The sequence below is a fragment of the Camponotus floridanus genome, unplaced genomic scaffold (assembly GCF_003227725.1).
Source record: "Camponotus floridanus strain SB8 unplaced genomic scaffold, Cflo_v7.5 scaffold24, whole genome shotgun sequence".
Taxonomy (NCBI): domain Eukaryota; kingdom Metazoa; phylum Arthropoda; class Insecta; order Hymenoptera; family Formicidae; genus Camponotus; species Camponotus floridanus.
In genome coordinates this window covers 3674928-3691715 of record NW_020229370.1, presented here as the reverse complement: position 1 = coordinate 3691715, position 16788 = coordinate 3674928, and the positions used below count along the sequence as shown (strand labels likewise).

The 16788-nt window shown below is 36.7% G+C and overlaps 1 protein-coding gene across 1 annotated transcript; it reads left to right on the top strand.

The window, feature by feature from the left end:
• Window positions 1-373: 373 nt before the first annotated feature.
• LOC105256604 (hemocytin) lies at window positions 374-16404 on the top strand. Its single transcript, XM_011266682.3, has 28 exons — window positions 374-581; window positions 717-869; window positions 1178-1305; window positions 1388-1547; window positions 1627-1754; window positions 1834-1929; window positions 2177-2529; window positions 2632-3208; window positions 3418-3705; window positions 3811-4244; window positions 4347-4608; window positions 4687-4917; window positions 5184-5409; window positions 5466-5671; window positions 5744-6103; window positions 6408-6746; window positions 6842-11348; window positions 11463-12664; window positions 12980-13333; window positions 13591-13704; window positions 13801-14022; window positions 14231-14511; window positions 14606-14884; window positions 14970-15227; window positions 15323-15475; window positions 15634-15760; window positions 15875-16027; window positions 16111-16404. Exons 1-28 carry the CDS (start codon window positions 472-474, stop codon window positions 16302-16304), a joined length of 11895 nt encoding a protein of 3964 aa, XP_011264984.2. The 5' UTR covers window positions 374-471; the 3' UTR covers window positions 16305-16404.
• The last annotated feature ends 384 nt before the right edge of the window (window positions 16405-16788 follow it).

Genomic DNA, 16788 nt, shown 5'->3' with positions numbered 1-16788 from the left:
CAAAAAAAAATGAATTACACATTTGAAACGATGAAAATTTTTACAACTAATAGTTTTAACGATTTTACACATGAAATGAAAATTTAAACTAGTGCTACAAAAAGAATGTTTATAGATAACATAATAACTATATTTCATATATTTTTCATACATTATATTTCTTTATATTATATATTTATAAAGATGCATACACACAATACAAACATTGATTTTTGTATATATAAATACTTCATACACAAAATGCATATCCGCGACCGGTTGACCCATATTTTTCATTTTTTTTTCATTTATCAAGCACGACCTGTAAGCTTATCGCTTATCCGTTTCCTTCTAGAGGTAGATATATAAAAGAGTCGGGTACTCTGATTCGCGTTTTTTAAAAGTGTTGCTTGGTTCGCGCATTTCATAAAACATAAATGTGAATTTTTGTCTGGTACATTAATATGAAAAGTTGCATTTTGCATTGATAACATGGTGCCGTTACAGATATTTGGATATTCATTTGTATTAATTATCGTTGCAAACGATATAATACAAGGATATGGATATTCGGTGGATATGAATACACAAGAAACAAACGAGTTAGTATTTTACACATCTTTTTGTTATAAAGAGAAATTTTTTTTATATTATTGGTGAAACTATACATCTCTTGTCTTATCTATACATGTATATATATATAAAAATACAATAATATACTTGGTTTTTTTATACAGAAAAGAAGATATGCTAAACGATGCGCCAGATATAGCAATTGAAGATTCTTATAGTGTTAAAAATAGGAAGGGTGGAAGACGCATATTCGCGGGAGGTTGTGCCCGTAGACCGGATACACCTATAAACGGCAAACTTAAATGTTCATTGAACAGGTACTTATATATTTATAACTTGTCTAGTATTATTGGTAAAACTATATGTCTTTCTTATCTATGTATGTTTATAAAAATACAATAGTATACTTTTTTATACACCAAAAAAAAAGATATGCTGAACCAATTATTAATTGTCAGTGGTTTTTTTAAACATATTAAATATATTTGTAATATTAATTTTTTAAAGATATTAAAGTTTCAAGATATTAGATTCTCTAGATAAATAAAAGTATGTACTGTATATAAAATATTGAGAGAGAAGAAAATGTAATAATATAATAATATAATTCTTTTTGATGATACAGTGGCTGTACTGCAAGTTGTGCGCCAGACTACCAATTTCCAAACGGCGCTCTTCATCTGATTATCACTTGCGTCGATAAGGAATGGCATATTGAAGGAACCGAATGGAATTCGATACCACATTGCGAACGTACGTAAGAAAATTATGAATTTTCTCCGAGTTGAAAAATCTAGAGATAATAAAATGATTTTAATCAAATTCTTTTTCATAGCGATCTGTATGCCCGAGTGTCAAAACAAAGGGATATGCATCGCGCCTCATCATTGCAATTGTCCGGAACATTTCAGTGGTCCGCAGTGCCAATTTGAGAATAAACCATGTTTGAATTATCCACCGCCTGTTCTTAATTCATATAAAAAATGTAACTCAAAGTGAGTGATGTATTTAAATCTTATCATTGCATTTTTTATTACATTTGTTTTTCTGACTTTTTAAATCTTGTTCTTTCAGAACGTGTACCGTCTCTTGTATGGAACATTTTACTTTCCCCGACAGTTCGTCCGTTGCTAATTTAATATGCAAGGACGGAAACTGGAAGCCAACCAGAAGTGATTGGGTATCGATTCCGGATTGCGAACGTATGTCTGCACGATCGTTAAATCTCTATGTGTATCATATAAAATTGCAGCATAATTTAATGCAATCGTATCCCAATAGCTGTGTGCGAGCCGCCCTGCCAGAATGGCGGCAATTGTCTACCGACCAATTTATGCCAGTGTCCACAAGATTACAGAGGACCTCAATGCCAATACTGTAAGTGTAAAAAAATATATCTCGTAACTGAATTTTATTTTATTTTACGCCAAAAATATATACATTAATAACGTAAAAATATTTTTAAAAATATTTATAAATTAATAAATTTTTATACATTTCTATCATATATATATATATATATATATATTATATATATATATATATATATATATATATATTCGTATATACGTATATTTTTTCATATAAATTACAATTTTAATTTAATTTTTAATATGGATGGCAGCTGCTAATACTTGCGATACCGAAAAACTACGTTTCAACGGCGGATACTATTGCACCGGCGACAGCGAATCATATTCTTGCACGCTGAATTGTCCTACAGGAGTGGAATTTGAATTTTCACCTGCCACAGCTTATATCTGCACCTACGATAAGGGCGTTTTTGAACCGCAGCCGATACCGCAATGTAAGATCGACAATAACATCAAAATCATCTCTCTCGGTACCTCTTACAACACCTATGTACGAGAATCGAATCATTCATGGTCGATGCATGATATTTTCGGCACAAAACACTCTCAGGGAATCCATGACGGATATTACGGCATTCATGGTAGTGATGCGTCTTTATATCCGGTAAATAATGCATCACATTCACGGGTATAACATACATAATGGAACGTGAAGTGAGAATGATGTTTATTTATTAATTAATTTGTGCCGTATTAAATTTTGTAGATTCAATCCAATGGCGTAATGATATTTGAAATGAATAAACCGAAGCCGAAGACATGCTTCACTTGGAGTGGCGCGCACTACAAAACCTTTGACGATAGAATCTACAGCTTCGATAGCGACTGCGCGCACACGCTTCTTCAGGAGACGCGAGACGGCATCTGCACGATTGTAGTACTTAATAGTCCAGGATGCAAAAGTGGATCATCGAGTCGTTGCGTCAAGATCATAAAGCTGTTCGTGCACGACAAGGAGTATACACTCACAAGCAATGAGATGGGAATGTCAGTATTTTCCAACAGCAAACGATCTTTGCCGATACCTGTATATTTGCCCGGATTGCGCGTGGACAAGTCTGCTCATTTCACCATCGTTTCTCTCGACTCGTTGGGCATGAAATTGAAATGGGATGGTGCCCTGTTACTGCAGATCGAAGCGTCCGAAAGTATGTGGAATAAGACAACCGGTTTGTGTGGTACAATGAATGATGATCAAAACGACGAATTCCTAACAAAAAGCGGAAGTTACGCTAGTAGTATACCAACATTAGCGAATTCTTGGCGCGTCGACGATCTTGGAGGTAAGAAGAAACGACACAAAATCATCTTATATAAATTATACATTTACATTAGTATAAAATCATTAAGTAGCGATAATATAATGTTGAAATTATAAAATTATTTATATTGTTTTGTCTACAATACGTATTTTGAAAATATTGTTATAATAACAGATAGATCTATCATCATTTTGACAATTACATATAGCAACCTGTTTTTCATTTCGCAGAAATATGCGATGATTATCCAAGTACGCGACATGCATGTGAATCGAAAAATGAGTTGACTCGAGACGCTTTCGAATTCTGCAACGAGTTACTTTCTAATCATAAATTCAAGACTTGTGCTAATACTATCAATTTTTCTGAATTAACCGAGTCATGCTTATGGGATTATTGTGCGTGTGAGCACGATGACAAAAGGAAATGCGCTTGCGATACTATGGATGTTTACATTCGCCAATGCGCTCACAAGGGAATCGCGCAATTAACCGCGTGGAGAAATAATGATACTTGTCGTAAGTTAATTTAAAAATGTTTTATATAATCAATAATCTTATGTATAACAATTAAAATCATTTTATTCTATTTATTTATTAGTAAACAAGTACATTATTTTGTAGCAATTTTTTGCGATGGTGGACGAGTGTATCTATCATGCGGCCCGAAAGCGGAAGCCTCCTGTTTTTCCGGCATCGAAGCGAAGCAAGAGATTTCTTCCGAATGCGAGGAAGGTTGTTTCTGTCCAGCAGGTACTTTAGAACACGAGGGCAAGTGCATTTCTCCGGAAGAATGTCCATGCAGATTGAGGGGGAAACTATTTCAACCGGGTACAAGCGTGCAAAAGAAATGTAATACTTGTACATGTATTTCCGGCAAATGGGTCTGCACGCAAATACGTTGCGGTGCCAGATGCGCCATTGTCGGCGATCCACATTACACCACGTTCGATGGCAAGCACTATGATTTTATGGGAAAATGTAAATACTATTTGATGAAAGGAGAGAATTATACGATCGAGAGCGAAAATGTCCCATGTTCCGGAGCGATATCAGAGGTCAGAGAAGTTATCGAAGAAATAAAATTATTTTGTTAATTTTATGAACTACCGCTCATTTTTCTGTATTTCATTATTTTCACTCATTTTTATTTATTTCAGAATTTGGGTTTTACCTTCGTAGGATCTCCATCATGCACCAAAAGTGTTACAATCAATTTTAAAGATACTATTATAAAACTAAAGCAAAATCGTCAGATTACGATAAACGGTGACGAGATAACAAAATTTCCAATACTATTTAATGGTGCACGAATACGAATCGCGAGTAGCATATTCGTGGTGATTCGGTTGCCAAATGCTTTGAAAGTATGGTGGGATGGTGTATCGCGTGTTTACATTAATGCTCCAGCCGAATTCCATGGTAATTTTTTTTGTTTAAATAGCGGCAATATAATAATTTCTTTAAAGAACATTTTTGATTAAACTATTATTATTACAGATCGAACGAAAGGACTTTGTGGAACGTTTACCGAAAATCAAAAGGATGATTTTATAACACCTGATGGCGATACTGAGACTGCGGCGATCGTCTTTGCTAATAAATGGAAAACAAACGAATATTGCATTGATGAACTTGAAAGTGAACCGAAACATCCTTGCGATTTAAATCCTCAAAGAAGAGCGAGGGCGGAAGAATATTGTTCAAAGATACATAGCAATATTTTCTCAGGTATTTGTTGGAATTTTTATATCGCACGCGTGACTTAATTTTATGTTTAAAATAATTTTATAAAAATTTAGATAAAATATAACATATATACTTTGCAACAAGTTATGAAAGAATGTCCGTTGTACTAGGATATAATTTTTAAAAATTTTAAATATGTCAGTTTTTTTTATGGATTGATTACTATATTTTTATTTACTTATAATTAGATATATAAATTTATTCTAAATAGTTTTCATAATTTTATTATTGTTATACTGTCGTTTTAGACTGCCACTGGTATGTTGATCCACAAGAATTTTATCGAGATTGTATGTACGATATGTGCGCATGCGATACCGATGTAACATCGTGCCTTTGCCCGATGTTGGCAGCATATGCGAAAGATTGCGCGACACTAGGTGTGAAGCTTTTGTGGCGTGCCGAGATTGATGAATGCAAGATACACTGTACTGGCGGGCAGACTTATCAAATTTGCGGAAATAGCTGCACCAGGTAGAATATACAACAACCATATTTTTTATTGGATTTTTATTACTCATTTATTGCAGATCGTGCTCGGACGTATCCTTTTATCGAGATTGCAAGCAAGAGTGCGTGGAAGGTTGCAATTGTCCAGAGGATCAAACATTGAATGCAAATGGCGAATGTATCCCGATTGTTCAGTGTCCTTGCTTTTTTGCCGGTCGCGAATACAAGCCTAATCATCGAGAAGTTCGTCCAGGCAACAAGGGACAGGAGTGTTGTTCTTGCATAGGTCAGTATTCAAAGTATGAAAGTTTGTTTTTGACAATATTTTTCAATGCAAAGTCTTATTCTTTTACTAAAGGCGGCGTATGGGAGTGTCGATTAGCAACACCGGATGAAATTCGTGAATATCCACCAGTCACGGATCTATTCTGTCCTGCTAGTAAACATCTGGAGGTGACGGATTGTCAACCTGTGGAGCAGAGAACGTGCAGCAATATGCATATACCGATCGAACAGACACCATCGGTGTGTACGTCCGGTTGCATTTGCAAATCTGGATATGTCTTAGATGTGACAAACGGTATATGTGTCAAAAAAGAGGATTGCCCTTGTCTTCATGGTGGAAAAAGCTACAAAGAAGGTTCGGTTATGCAGGACGGGTGTAACACTTGCACATGCAAAAACACCAAATGGAAGTGCACGGACCGAACTTGCGCAGGTAAGATTTTTCTCTGAAATTCAGTTTAATCATCATCATCATCATTATTATTATTATTATTATTAATATTATTATTATTATTATATGTATATTATATATTTATTGATCAAATTTAAATCATATTATATATTTCTTATTTTATATGAAATACTTCTATATGTGTAAATATAAATAAAATATATTTGAACGCATAATTGCTTCTTTTTTCTTATTTTTTGTTAGTAAATGCATATTGTATTATCTTGAGTGAAAAATAATGATTTATTATATCAACATATTATTCTCTGATATCTTCTTTTGGCAGGAATTTGCTCTGTGTGGGGCGACTCACATTACAAAACATTCGACGGTAAGATGTATTCTTTCCAAGGCATATGCGACTATGTTTTGGCGAAGAGTACGCTGAGCAAAGAAGAATGTTTCGACATCTCGATTCAGAATGTACCTTGCGGAACTAATGGAGTCGCATGTTCAAAATCGATCAAGCTCCTAATTGGAAGCGGTGAACAGCAGGAAGAGCTTATCTTGACGAAAGGAAAAGAGTTACCGAAAGAAACTTACAAGAGAATGACAATAAGGGACGCCGGTCTCTTTGTATTTGTCGATGTGCCGGATTTGGGATTGGTATTACAGTGGGACAAAGGTAAGAAGTCTTTAAAAAAGGTGTAGATTAATTATAATTATTATAATTAATCAGATTTAAATTTTTGAAAGACTATTTTGATAATTTTCGTTTAGGTACCAGAGTTTACGTGAGATTAAATCCGGAATGGAAAAGTCGCACGATGGGTCTGTGCGGTGATTACAATGACAATGCCGAGGATGATTTCAAAACACCGTCCGGTGGAATATCCGAGGTCTCTGTCAATCTATTTGGAGATTCGTGGAAAAAGAACGCGTTCTGTCTTGAACCAAAGGACATGCAGGATGATGTCTGTGAACGGCATCCAGAACGTAAGCTGTGGTCATTACGGCAGTGCAACGTGCTCAAATCACCATTATTTTCATCATGTCACTCGGAAGTGGAAGTCGAACCATATTTGCGCGACTGTATTTTTGACACGTGCAGCTGCGATGCTGGCGGTGATTGCGAATGTCTATGCACAGCATTGGCCGCGTACGCGCATGAATGTAATGTACGAGGTGTTCCCGTGAAATGGCGGACGCAAGAACTTTGTCCGATACAATGCGATGAGAAATGCAGTACATATTCGGCTTGCGTCTCGACCTGTCCACGTGAAACTTGTGACAATTTGATGATTGTGAAACATAGTTCGCATTTATGTACGGAGGATACGTGTGTGGAGGGTTGCCAATTCAAACCTTGTCCCGATGATCATGTGTATCAGAATTCCAGTTACACAGAATGTATACCCAAGTCGATGTGCGCGAAGCCGTTCTGCATTGAAATGAATGGAACAACATATTACGAGGGTGATCGAGTCAGTGGCGACGATTGTCATAGTTGTTTCTGTAGTCGCGGCAAAGTGACTTGTAATGGAGAGGCTTGCACCAGTACTACTATGGCTAATAATGCTACTATACCTTCAACGGAACTACAGAAATGCGTGGATGGTTGGTCATTGTGGATCAATAAGGATCCAGAAGTGAAAGGGAAAAAATTCTTGGACGTGGAAACATTGCCTAATTTAATGGATTTTCCTGATGTGAACGGATTTCCGATTTGCGACAAAGAGCACATGGTCGATATAAGATGTAGATCTGTCAAGGAACATTTGAGTCCGAAAGAAAGCGGTTTGGACGTAGAGTGTAGCCTAGAACGCGGTTTGTATTGTCAATCGCATCTTCCTGATCTTCCTTGCGTGGATTTTGAAATCAGTGTGCTATGTCGTTGCTTTGAACCAACTACACACGGCGTTGAAAATACAACAACGGAAATTGGAAAGGAATGTGATGTAGCGCATCCCAATTCACCTCATCCGACTAATTGTCAATTATTTTATCATTGCATTATCACACCGACGGGGCATGAACTGGTGGAGAAATCATGCGGTCCCGGTACCTTGTATAATTCCAAGACCCAAGTATGCGATTGGCCGGCACAAGTTATACGTATACGACCAGAATGTTTCGAACCTGAGCGAACCACGCAGACTAGTAGCGGTACCGAATGGAGTACTAACTATGAGAACACGACGACAAAGACAGTATCGACTATAAACGTATGTAAGGACGGCGAAATGTGGAATGAATGCGCGATTCAATGCGTCAGGACGTGCCAGTACTATCGTCATATTCTAATGACGCAGGGTCATTGCAACGAAGATACAGATTGCGTTGCTGGATGCGTCTTGATCGATCAACCGATGTGTCACTTTCCCAAATTCTGGCGAGACGGTATTACCTGTGTAGAGGCAAATCACTGCCCTTGTAAATCACATGACGGTAACTCGGTCGCGCCAGGCGCCATCAAGAAGGAATCCGATTGTGAGACCTGCCAGTGCATTAATAATTATTACACATGTGATACAACTTTCTGCTACAACGTATCAAGTCACGAAGAAACAGTAGGAACAGGAAAAGTACCTGAACAAACCGAAACTGTCACTACGCAATCGTCATTCAGTACGATCTCGGGAAGCACTTGGAAAATATCACCAATTACTTCATCTCCTTTAATCGAACATACGATCCTTATACAAAGCACAGTCACACCACCCGAAGAATGCGATGATGCAAATTATGTGCCATTAATACGAAATTTGGGAAAGAAAGTGACTATCCGTGCTAGTAGCAGCAAGAATCCTGTATTGCAATTTGAGGATCTGCTGATATATACAGAAGGAAACTTTCCGTCATCATCCGAGAAATTCTGGGAACCCGAAATAACGAATACGGATCAATGGCTCGACGTCGAATTCGATAGACCTGAACCAGTTTACGGTGTGATCTTACAAGGTGCCGTTACCAAGGATGAGTTCGTAACCAGTTACAAGGTACTCTTTTCGGAAGACGGTCAAAGCTTCTCGTACACGCTCGATCATGAAAAGCAGCCACGCGTATTCAGAGGACCTGCGGACAGAATCCAATCCGTGCAGCAAAGATTTTATCAACCAATCGAAGCAAGGATTATTCGTATCAATCCGCTGACATGGCATAACGGGATCGCTGTTAAAATGGAGGTACTAGGTTGTCAAGATCACATAATATCGGTAATGATGACGTCGACAACCGAACAATCAATAATAAAGACAACCATGTCTGAGAAGATCGTGAGACCAGTATGTGAAGATTCAATGGGATTAAACAATGGGCTAATGACTATTGAACAAATTTCGGTATCGAGTTCACCGCAGTTGATTCAAAATCTTTCATTATCTTCGGAAGGAGTATGGCGTGCCGCTTTAGATAATCCTCATCAGTATATTCAGTTTGATTTTCTAGAGACCCGAAATTTAACCGGAATCATAACCAAGGGAGGAGACAACGCTTGGACAACCGTATACAAAGTATTCTATAGTAATGATGGTCATCATTGGAATCCAGTCATCGATAAGAATGGCAATGAGAAGGAGTTTCTCGGCAATTTCGATGCGGAAAGTCAGCAAACAAACTTCTTCGAAAAACCATTGCACGCGAGATTATTGAGAGTACAACCCATCAAGTGGCACGATCATGTCGCATTAAAGATCGAAATCCTTGGCTGCTATTTGGCGTACCCTTCAATGAAAACATCAGAAATCACATCAACAACGACGTCATCATCGTTTGAGCGAGAATGCAATATATGCGATGGAATGGATAGGACAATATTAAACGATGAAACACGCTGCAAATGCGAAGATCCTTATTGGTGGGATGGAGAATCGTGCGTATCAAAGTGGGAATGTCCCTGCATAATCGGACACGTTTCTTACGCGGTAGGTAGCATCTACGAGACGGAAGATTGTCAACAATGCACATGCGTCTTGGGCGGAACGCCCACGTGTTCACCAAAAAAATGCGAAACTTGTCTGGAACCAGGTCTACAATCTATCGTCAGCAAATTATGCACTTGCCTATGCAAACCTTGTCCAGCAGGCACAAGACACTGTCCCACGAGCGACGTATGTGTAAACGAAACCTCGTGGTGTGACGGTATTCAAGACTGTCCAGATGACGAGAAAGATTGTCCAGAAATAATTTCCACAACGCCTATTGCGGTTGAAATTTCAGAAATAACAAATACGACTGGTCTACAAATTATAACTACTTCCAGTCCTATTCAAATTCCGCTACCATGTGAAAAACCATTTTGTTCACTTGGCTATAGAGTAGTCTTCAAACAATCCCGGTTGCATCATCATAAAACAAACATAAAATCCAATAATCGCAAAGGTTTTACGAAGACAAAGGGACACAAGAAGTACATGTTCCACGAGCATCCGATGAAAAATCAAGAGAATCAACCAATAGTGGAAGATATTCAATGTCCTGAATTTATTTGCATACCCAAACCACCTGTCTTGTCTGACGACAAGAAGCCGCAGACGTGTCCGGAGGCGGCATGTCCACCTCAATACGAGGTAGTGTTTGAGAGAACAAGCATGTACAAGAAGCACAAGTGTCCGAAATACATCTGTCGACCATTGAAACCACAAGAAGCAGTTTGCAACGTTATCGGAAGAACGTTCAATACCTTCGACAACATGGAATACAAATATGATATCTGCAATCATATTCTAGCCCGAGATATGTATGGTAACGAGTGGTACATCACATTAGAAAAACTGTGCTTGGATTCGCATGGGCAGCAACGCTGCACCCGTATCCTAGTAGTGACGCTGAACGAACGTACGATCGTGCTTTACCCGAATCTGCAGGTAGACATCGATGGATATACCTTTACAGCCAAACAGATTGCGCGTTTCGGAAATCGATTTCCCGGTTTTGAGCTTTTGCGCACGGGCGACAGAATTATCTTCCTCTCGCATCACTACGGTTTCTGGGTAATCTGGGACTCGAGTACCAACGTAAAGATCGGTGTCGTCGCGAAACTGGTTGGTCGCGTGGATGGTTTATGTGGATACTTCGACGGTAACGTCGCAAATGATCGTCAGACACCTGAGGGGACACAGGCGAGAAGCATCATTCAGTTCGGAAACAGCTGGGCGATGGAAGGTGCCAAAGAATGTGATCTACATGTGTGCCCGCACGATGTTCAAGAACAGGCTTGGACGATTTGCAGTTCCGTGAAAAGTCCGATGTTGTTAGGTGCCTGCTCCGCGATCGTCGATCTCGACAGGTTAATAGATTTTATTAATTATTTAACAATAAGAATTTGTTGCTATACATAATTATAAAAAATTCAAATAAATTATTACTATAATTCAAATTACTACTAATATTATTACTGCAGATTTGTGTCTCGCTGCGTGGAGAGCGTATGCTCCTGTTTGCATTCTTCCAATACTTCCTACGAGGATTGCCGATGTCGCTTGTTAACGAGCTTCGTCAGCGAATGCGAGGCTGCCGCCGATTATGACACAAATCTATTGACAGATTGGAGAACCGTTTATGACTGTCCCGCAAACTGTCCATCACCGTTTGTTCATCGGGATTGCTTCCGTAGCAAGTGCGAGATTACTTGCGATAATTTACACGAAGTAGAACCGTGTCCACCGATGCGAGATATTTGCTTCCCCGGTTGCTTTTGCCCAGACGGTCTAGTACGTCGAAACGACAATGAGTGCGTACCGCCGGCTCGCTGTCTGGATTGCGTATGTGACGGCCTCGGCGATGCCAAGTTCATCGACTTCAATCGCAAAAACTTTAGATTCACTGACAACTGCACTTATCTGCTATCAGGAAACACTATGGAAAATGCGAAAAATCAGAGGAACGAAACTCGCGCATATCAACTTTTGATCACCAATGGATATTGTGCCACCGGTATATGTACGGAAGTCATCACATTGCTCTACGATGAACATGTGGTGCAAATAAAGCGCGCGGAATTATCGAAAGATCTACAAGTATCGATCGACGATTCCCGAGTGGAAAGATTCCCAACTGATCACACGTGGATTGTATTAAATCAAATGTCAACTGGAGATGTTACTCTATTGGTACCATTCATTCAATTGGAATTTGTTGCTTTTCGACAGAATTTCGCATTTACCTTGAAACTACCTTCACACATCTTCAGCGATGTTACTGAAGGTCTATGCGGTAATTGCAATGCTGATACCGAAGATGGTTTTGAGAAACGCGGCGGAGAAATCACGCAGGATGTCGAAGAGTTTGGTAAATCCTGGTTGATCAAGGATCTGCCGATGCAGTTGGGTCTGAGCGATCGGACATGTTCCAGTAACCGCCAATCTCCATGTACGCCACCACCAGCTGAGGAAGATATCTGCAAGAAGCTTTTGGATTTACCACAATTTATGCAGTGCCATAGCATCGTCGATCCAAAACCATATATGGATTGTTGTTACGATGCGTTATGCACAGGTGGAAGTTATTGCGACAGCTTGGAAATGTATGCAAGAAAATGTCTGGAAGCTGGTTTGTGTCCAGCTTGGAGAACCGATGAAATCTGTCCGTATGAGTGTTCCAAAGGTAAAATCTGATCTCTGAATTTCATTCTAATTGCACAAATATTTATCAGTAAAATGAAAGCAAAATTATACAATACTTTGCATTTCATTTAGTTTATAAAATAATTTTTATGAAGATAATCATTATTATGCCTTTAAAAAAATAAAACTTACTTAAGAGAAAGAAGCTTTAAAACATTTTTAAAAGTCTCAAATGAATTTAATCTTTGTTTAAAACAAGATTCAATAGAAAACTGATCGTTTTTTTGTATCAATTTAATACCAATAATTTATGTAAATATATTTTTTTGATTCGACAAATCTATTTTTTACTTAGATCTTATCTACCAGCCATGCGGCTCTAGTTGCAAGGAAACATGCGACACTTTGAATAAATCAGACAATCCAAAATGTGCATCCGGTCCTGTTGAGGGGTGCTTCTGTCCAGAGAATTATGTATTCCACAATGATTCTTGTGTATTGAAACAAGACTGTTTCATCTGTGACCAAGAGGGTCATGTACAGGGAGATATCTGGTACCCAGATAAATGTACTGAGTGCAACTGTAACAATGGGGTTGTAAATTGTCAGAAGACAGAATGTCCTGTATTGGACACGATCTGCGACGAAAACATGACACCGATACTTGTTAATGGAACGGAGGAGAGATGTTGTGCCAAATATTTATGTGGTGAGTTAATAACATCATTAAAGAATACATTTTTATATATCTTTGTTTATCGAAACTGCTAATAGATAAGTTTTTAACATGTATAATTGTGTGAAAATAGAGAGAAAGAGAAAGAGAAACAGAGATAGAGAGCCTTACAAAATTTATAAATTGTAATAAAAAAGAAATTAGTAATTGTACTTTTTTAATCGATGCGATTTTAATGAATAAGAATATATTTTATTAAACTCATTTATAATTTAATGATTTTTATGCAGCTCCAAAACCAACAGCTCCTACAATATGTATTGAGCCACAAGAGCCGGAATGTGGTTTTGGTCAAATAATGAAAGCAATTATCGACGCTGATGGATGCCATAAATTTATATGTCGTATGTATATATATATACATACGTTTATAAATTATTTATCAGATTCCGTTCGAGATCTTTCTAATAAGCTAAATGGCATTGCGTGATTTATTTCAGAATGTCTTCCTGTAAACGAATGTCCTACTTTCGATGAACTTTCAAACGAAGTCGAACAACTGCAATCCGGTTTCGTACAAGTGATGAATACATCTGGCTGCTGTCCACGACCAGCTAAAATATGCGATCCAAAAACTTGTCCTTCTGCAGCAAAATGTCCAGATTATTTTAATACTACAGTAATTGTGCTCGCAAACAGTTGTTGCCCTACTTATGAATGCGGTATTGTATTTCCTTTTCCTAATTATATATTATATATATTAATATAACTTGTAGAATTGTGTGCGTGTGAATCTGTATTATTATATTTCAAGTAATTCAAAATGATGTGATATAAGAGTCTTTTTTAAGAAGTCGATACTTTTTTAATAACATCTATGAAAGAGATATAAAACGGAAATGTGAATGGAATGTTGATCGATTATTTTAGTGCCTCCAAAAGACGTTTGTCTTTATACAAATGAAAATCAAAGCAGCCAGCCCGTAATAGTGAAACAGATTGGAGAGGAATGGAAAGATGGTAAATGCAAAACGTGCTTGTGCGAGAATTCGCATGACGGTCCTAAGGCAAATTGTTTAATCATGGAATGTCCAAGTATGGATGCACAGTCTGATATGGAATTGTATGTATTGGAAGAAATACAATTGGATGACAAATGCTGCCCAATCTTTGAACGTACTGCTTGCAGATGGGAAGACAAAATATATAATGTATAAGAAGATATATTAACATTTTGTAACCAATTTTGCAATTTTTTAATATGGTTTAAAAACATTTTTTAATATCGAGCATTATTTGTAATAGGTTGGTGAAAACTGGAAGCCTAATATCAAAAATGCTTGTCTTTCGATGTACTGTGACAAAAAATTGGATAGTGTTCAGATATTAACCAAAGTCCAAGAATGTAATACTGTGTGTGACTATGGTTACACATATCAAGCGCCTAATGACACTAGTGTTAATTGTTGTGGTACATGCATCCAAGTTGCATGCATTGCAGACGGCATACTTAAAGAAGTGGGAGAGCATTGGTATTCAGATGATCATTGTGTGACATATTTTTGTGAATCAACGAATGGAAGTGTGAGATTATTAATAAAATTTTCTAAATACATACCGACCTAATCGATGAAAATGTGAATGTTCAATAACTAATATTTATTTTTAGGTATATATACACGCAAATACCGAAACTTGTCCAGAAATCGATCCGCAGTTGGAATCCGAATATGAGGTGGAAGAGCGCAAAATCCCAGAAAAGTGTTGTCCAGAATATGTCAAAACAGCTTGTCGTAGTGATGGACAAATATATAAATCTGGAGAAAAATGGAGATCTCTCACAGATAATTGTGTCATCGAGACATGTGTTGGACCGAATATAACAAAGCGCAAAGAGATTGAAGTGTGTTCAACGCAATGTTCTCCAGTAAGAATATTTATCATATATTCTAGATACGATTTTAATAATTTCGCTTTTATATATTCAAATCGATAATAACATTGCATTGGTCAATTTCTAAGGGATGGTCGTATCACGAATCAGAAGATGGTAAATGTTGTGGAGAATGCAAACAAGAGTTTTGTGTATTCGAAGATATCTTGTATGCACCTGGTTCAACATGGTCATCCGATGACAATTGTACTACTTATACATGCATGGGAAAGGATAAACAGGCAAGTTCTTTTTTAGGAAAAATAATATTTCCACATTTGTTGACGTTTTCAGAAATTTGATATTAGATATTAAAAATATAATCAATTATGCAATAAAAAAATGAATACATATATACAATTACTTTTTATAATTATCTCAGTTTTATTAATCATTTTAGCTATCTCTTGCTGTAAGTCCAGCTGCTTGTCCAGATATAACAGATTGTCCTGCTGAATCAATTTATCATGATCACTGCTGCAAGCGATGTAATTTAACCATCCTTAATATAGAAAAAGAGATTAACAGTAAGTGTGTATAGAAAGAAATTAAAACGAGTATTTTATATATTTATACTATATTCTCTCTCTCTCTCTCTCTTTTCGAGACATTTATTATTTTTTTTCGTGACTATTTTCTAGAAACATGCAACACAGTTTTTGTGGATGCAAATAATACTGTAGGTATGCTGGTTGTAAACCATCTTTTACATGGGAAATGTAAAAATTTAGATGTCGTTGAGGGTATTAAACAGTGCAGTGGAACATGTCAATCTTCAACGTTTTTCGATAGCGGTAACAATACATGCAAAATAAATTTTTCTGCGATACTTTACGGCATTGATTTTAATTTAACCCATTTTTTCTTTTTTACACAGGAAGTTGGAGTCAAGTGAGTAACTGTTATTGTTGCCAAGCAGAGAAATACAGTGGTCTTATTCAAGTCAACTTAACATGCGAAGATGGCGAAATATTAAAAAAGCAACTAGCAATACCAAGTTCTTGTGCTTGTCAAAGTTGTGCTTCTTCGGATGTTAAAAGCGAAAATAGGAAGACAAAGAGCAAAAGTTAATCTGTAAAAACTGTTTCTCAACTATACATTTATTCTTTATTCATATATCTTAATGATGAAATATTTTTATGTTCTAAAATGCCAAAGAAGATATTTTAAGAGAACATGTATGTACATACATACATTTTTTTAATAAAAATGAAAGTTTGAATTATTTTAAAGCAAATATAAATTTTTAAAGTGAATATTTTTATTCAAAAATATATATACATATATATTTTTTTAAATTAAAAATATATATATTCTAGAATATACATATATATGTTTTCGCTTATTTATTAAAATAAATCTCAACACTAGAGATAAATTCTTCGGAATGAACGGTGAAAAGATGCTATATTCACTTTTAAAACTTTTATATTTTCCTATATTTCATTTCATTAAATTTCGACTTGAAATCTTAAGAGACTATTAAAACATGAAAAATGAGAAAAATATAATTGAAAAATCTATTCAATTCTGATTTTTTTACACTCCTTGGATG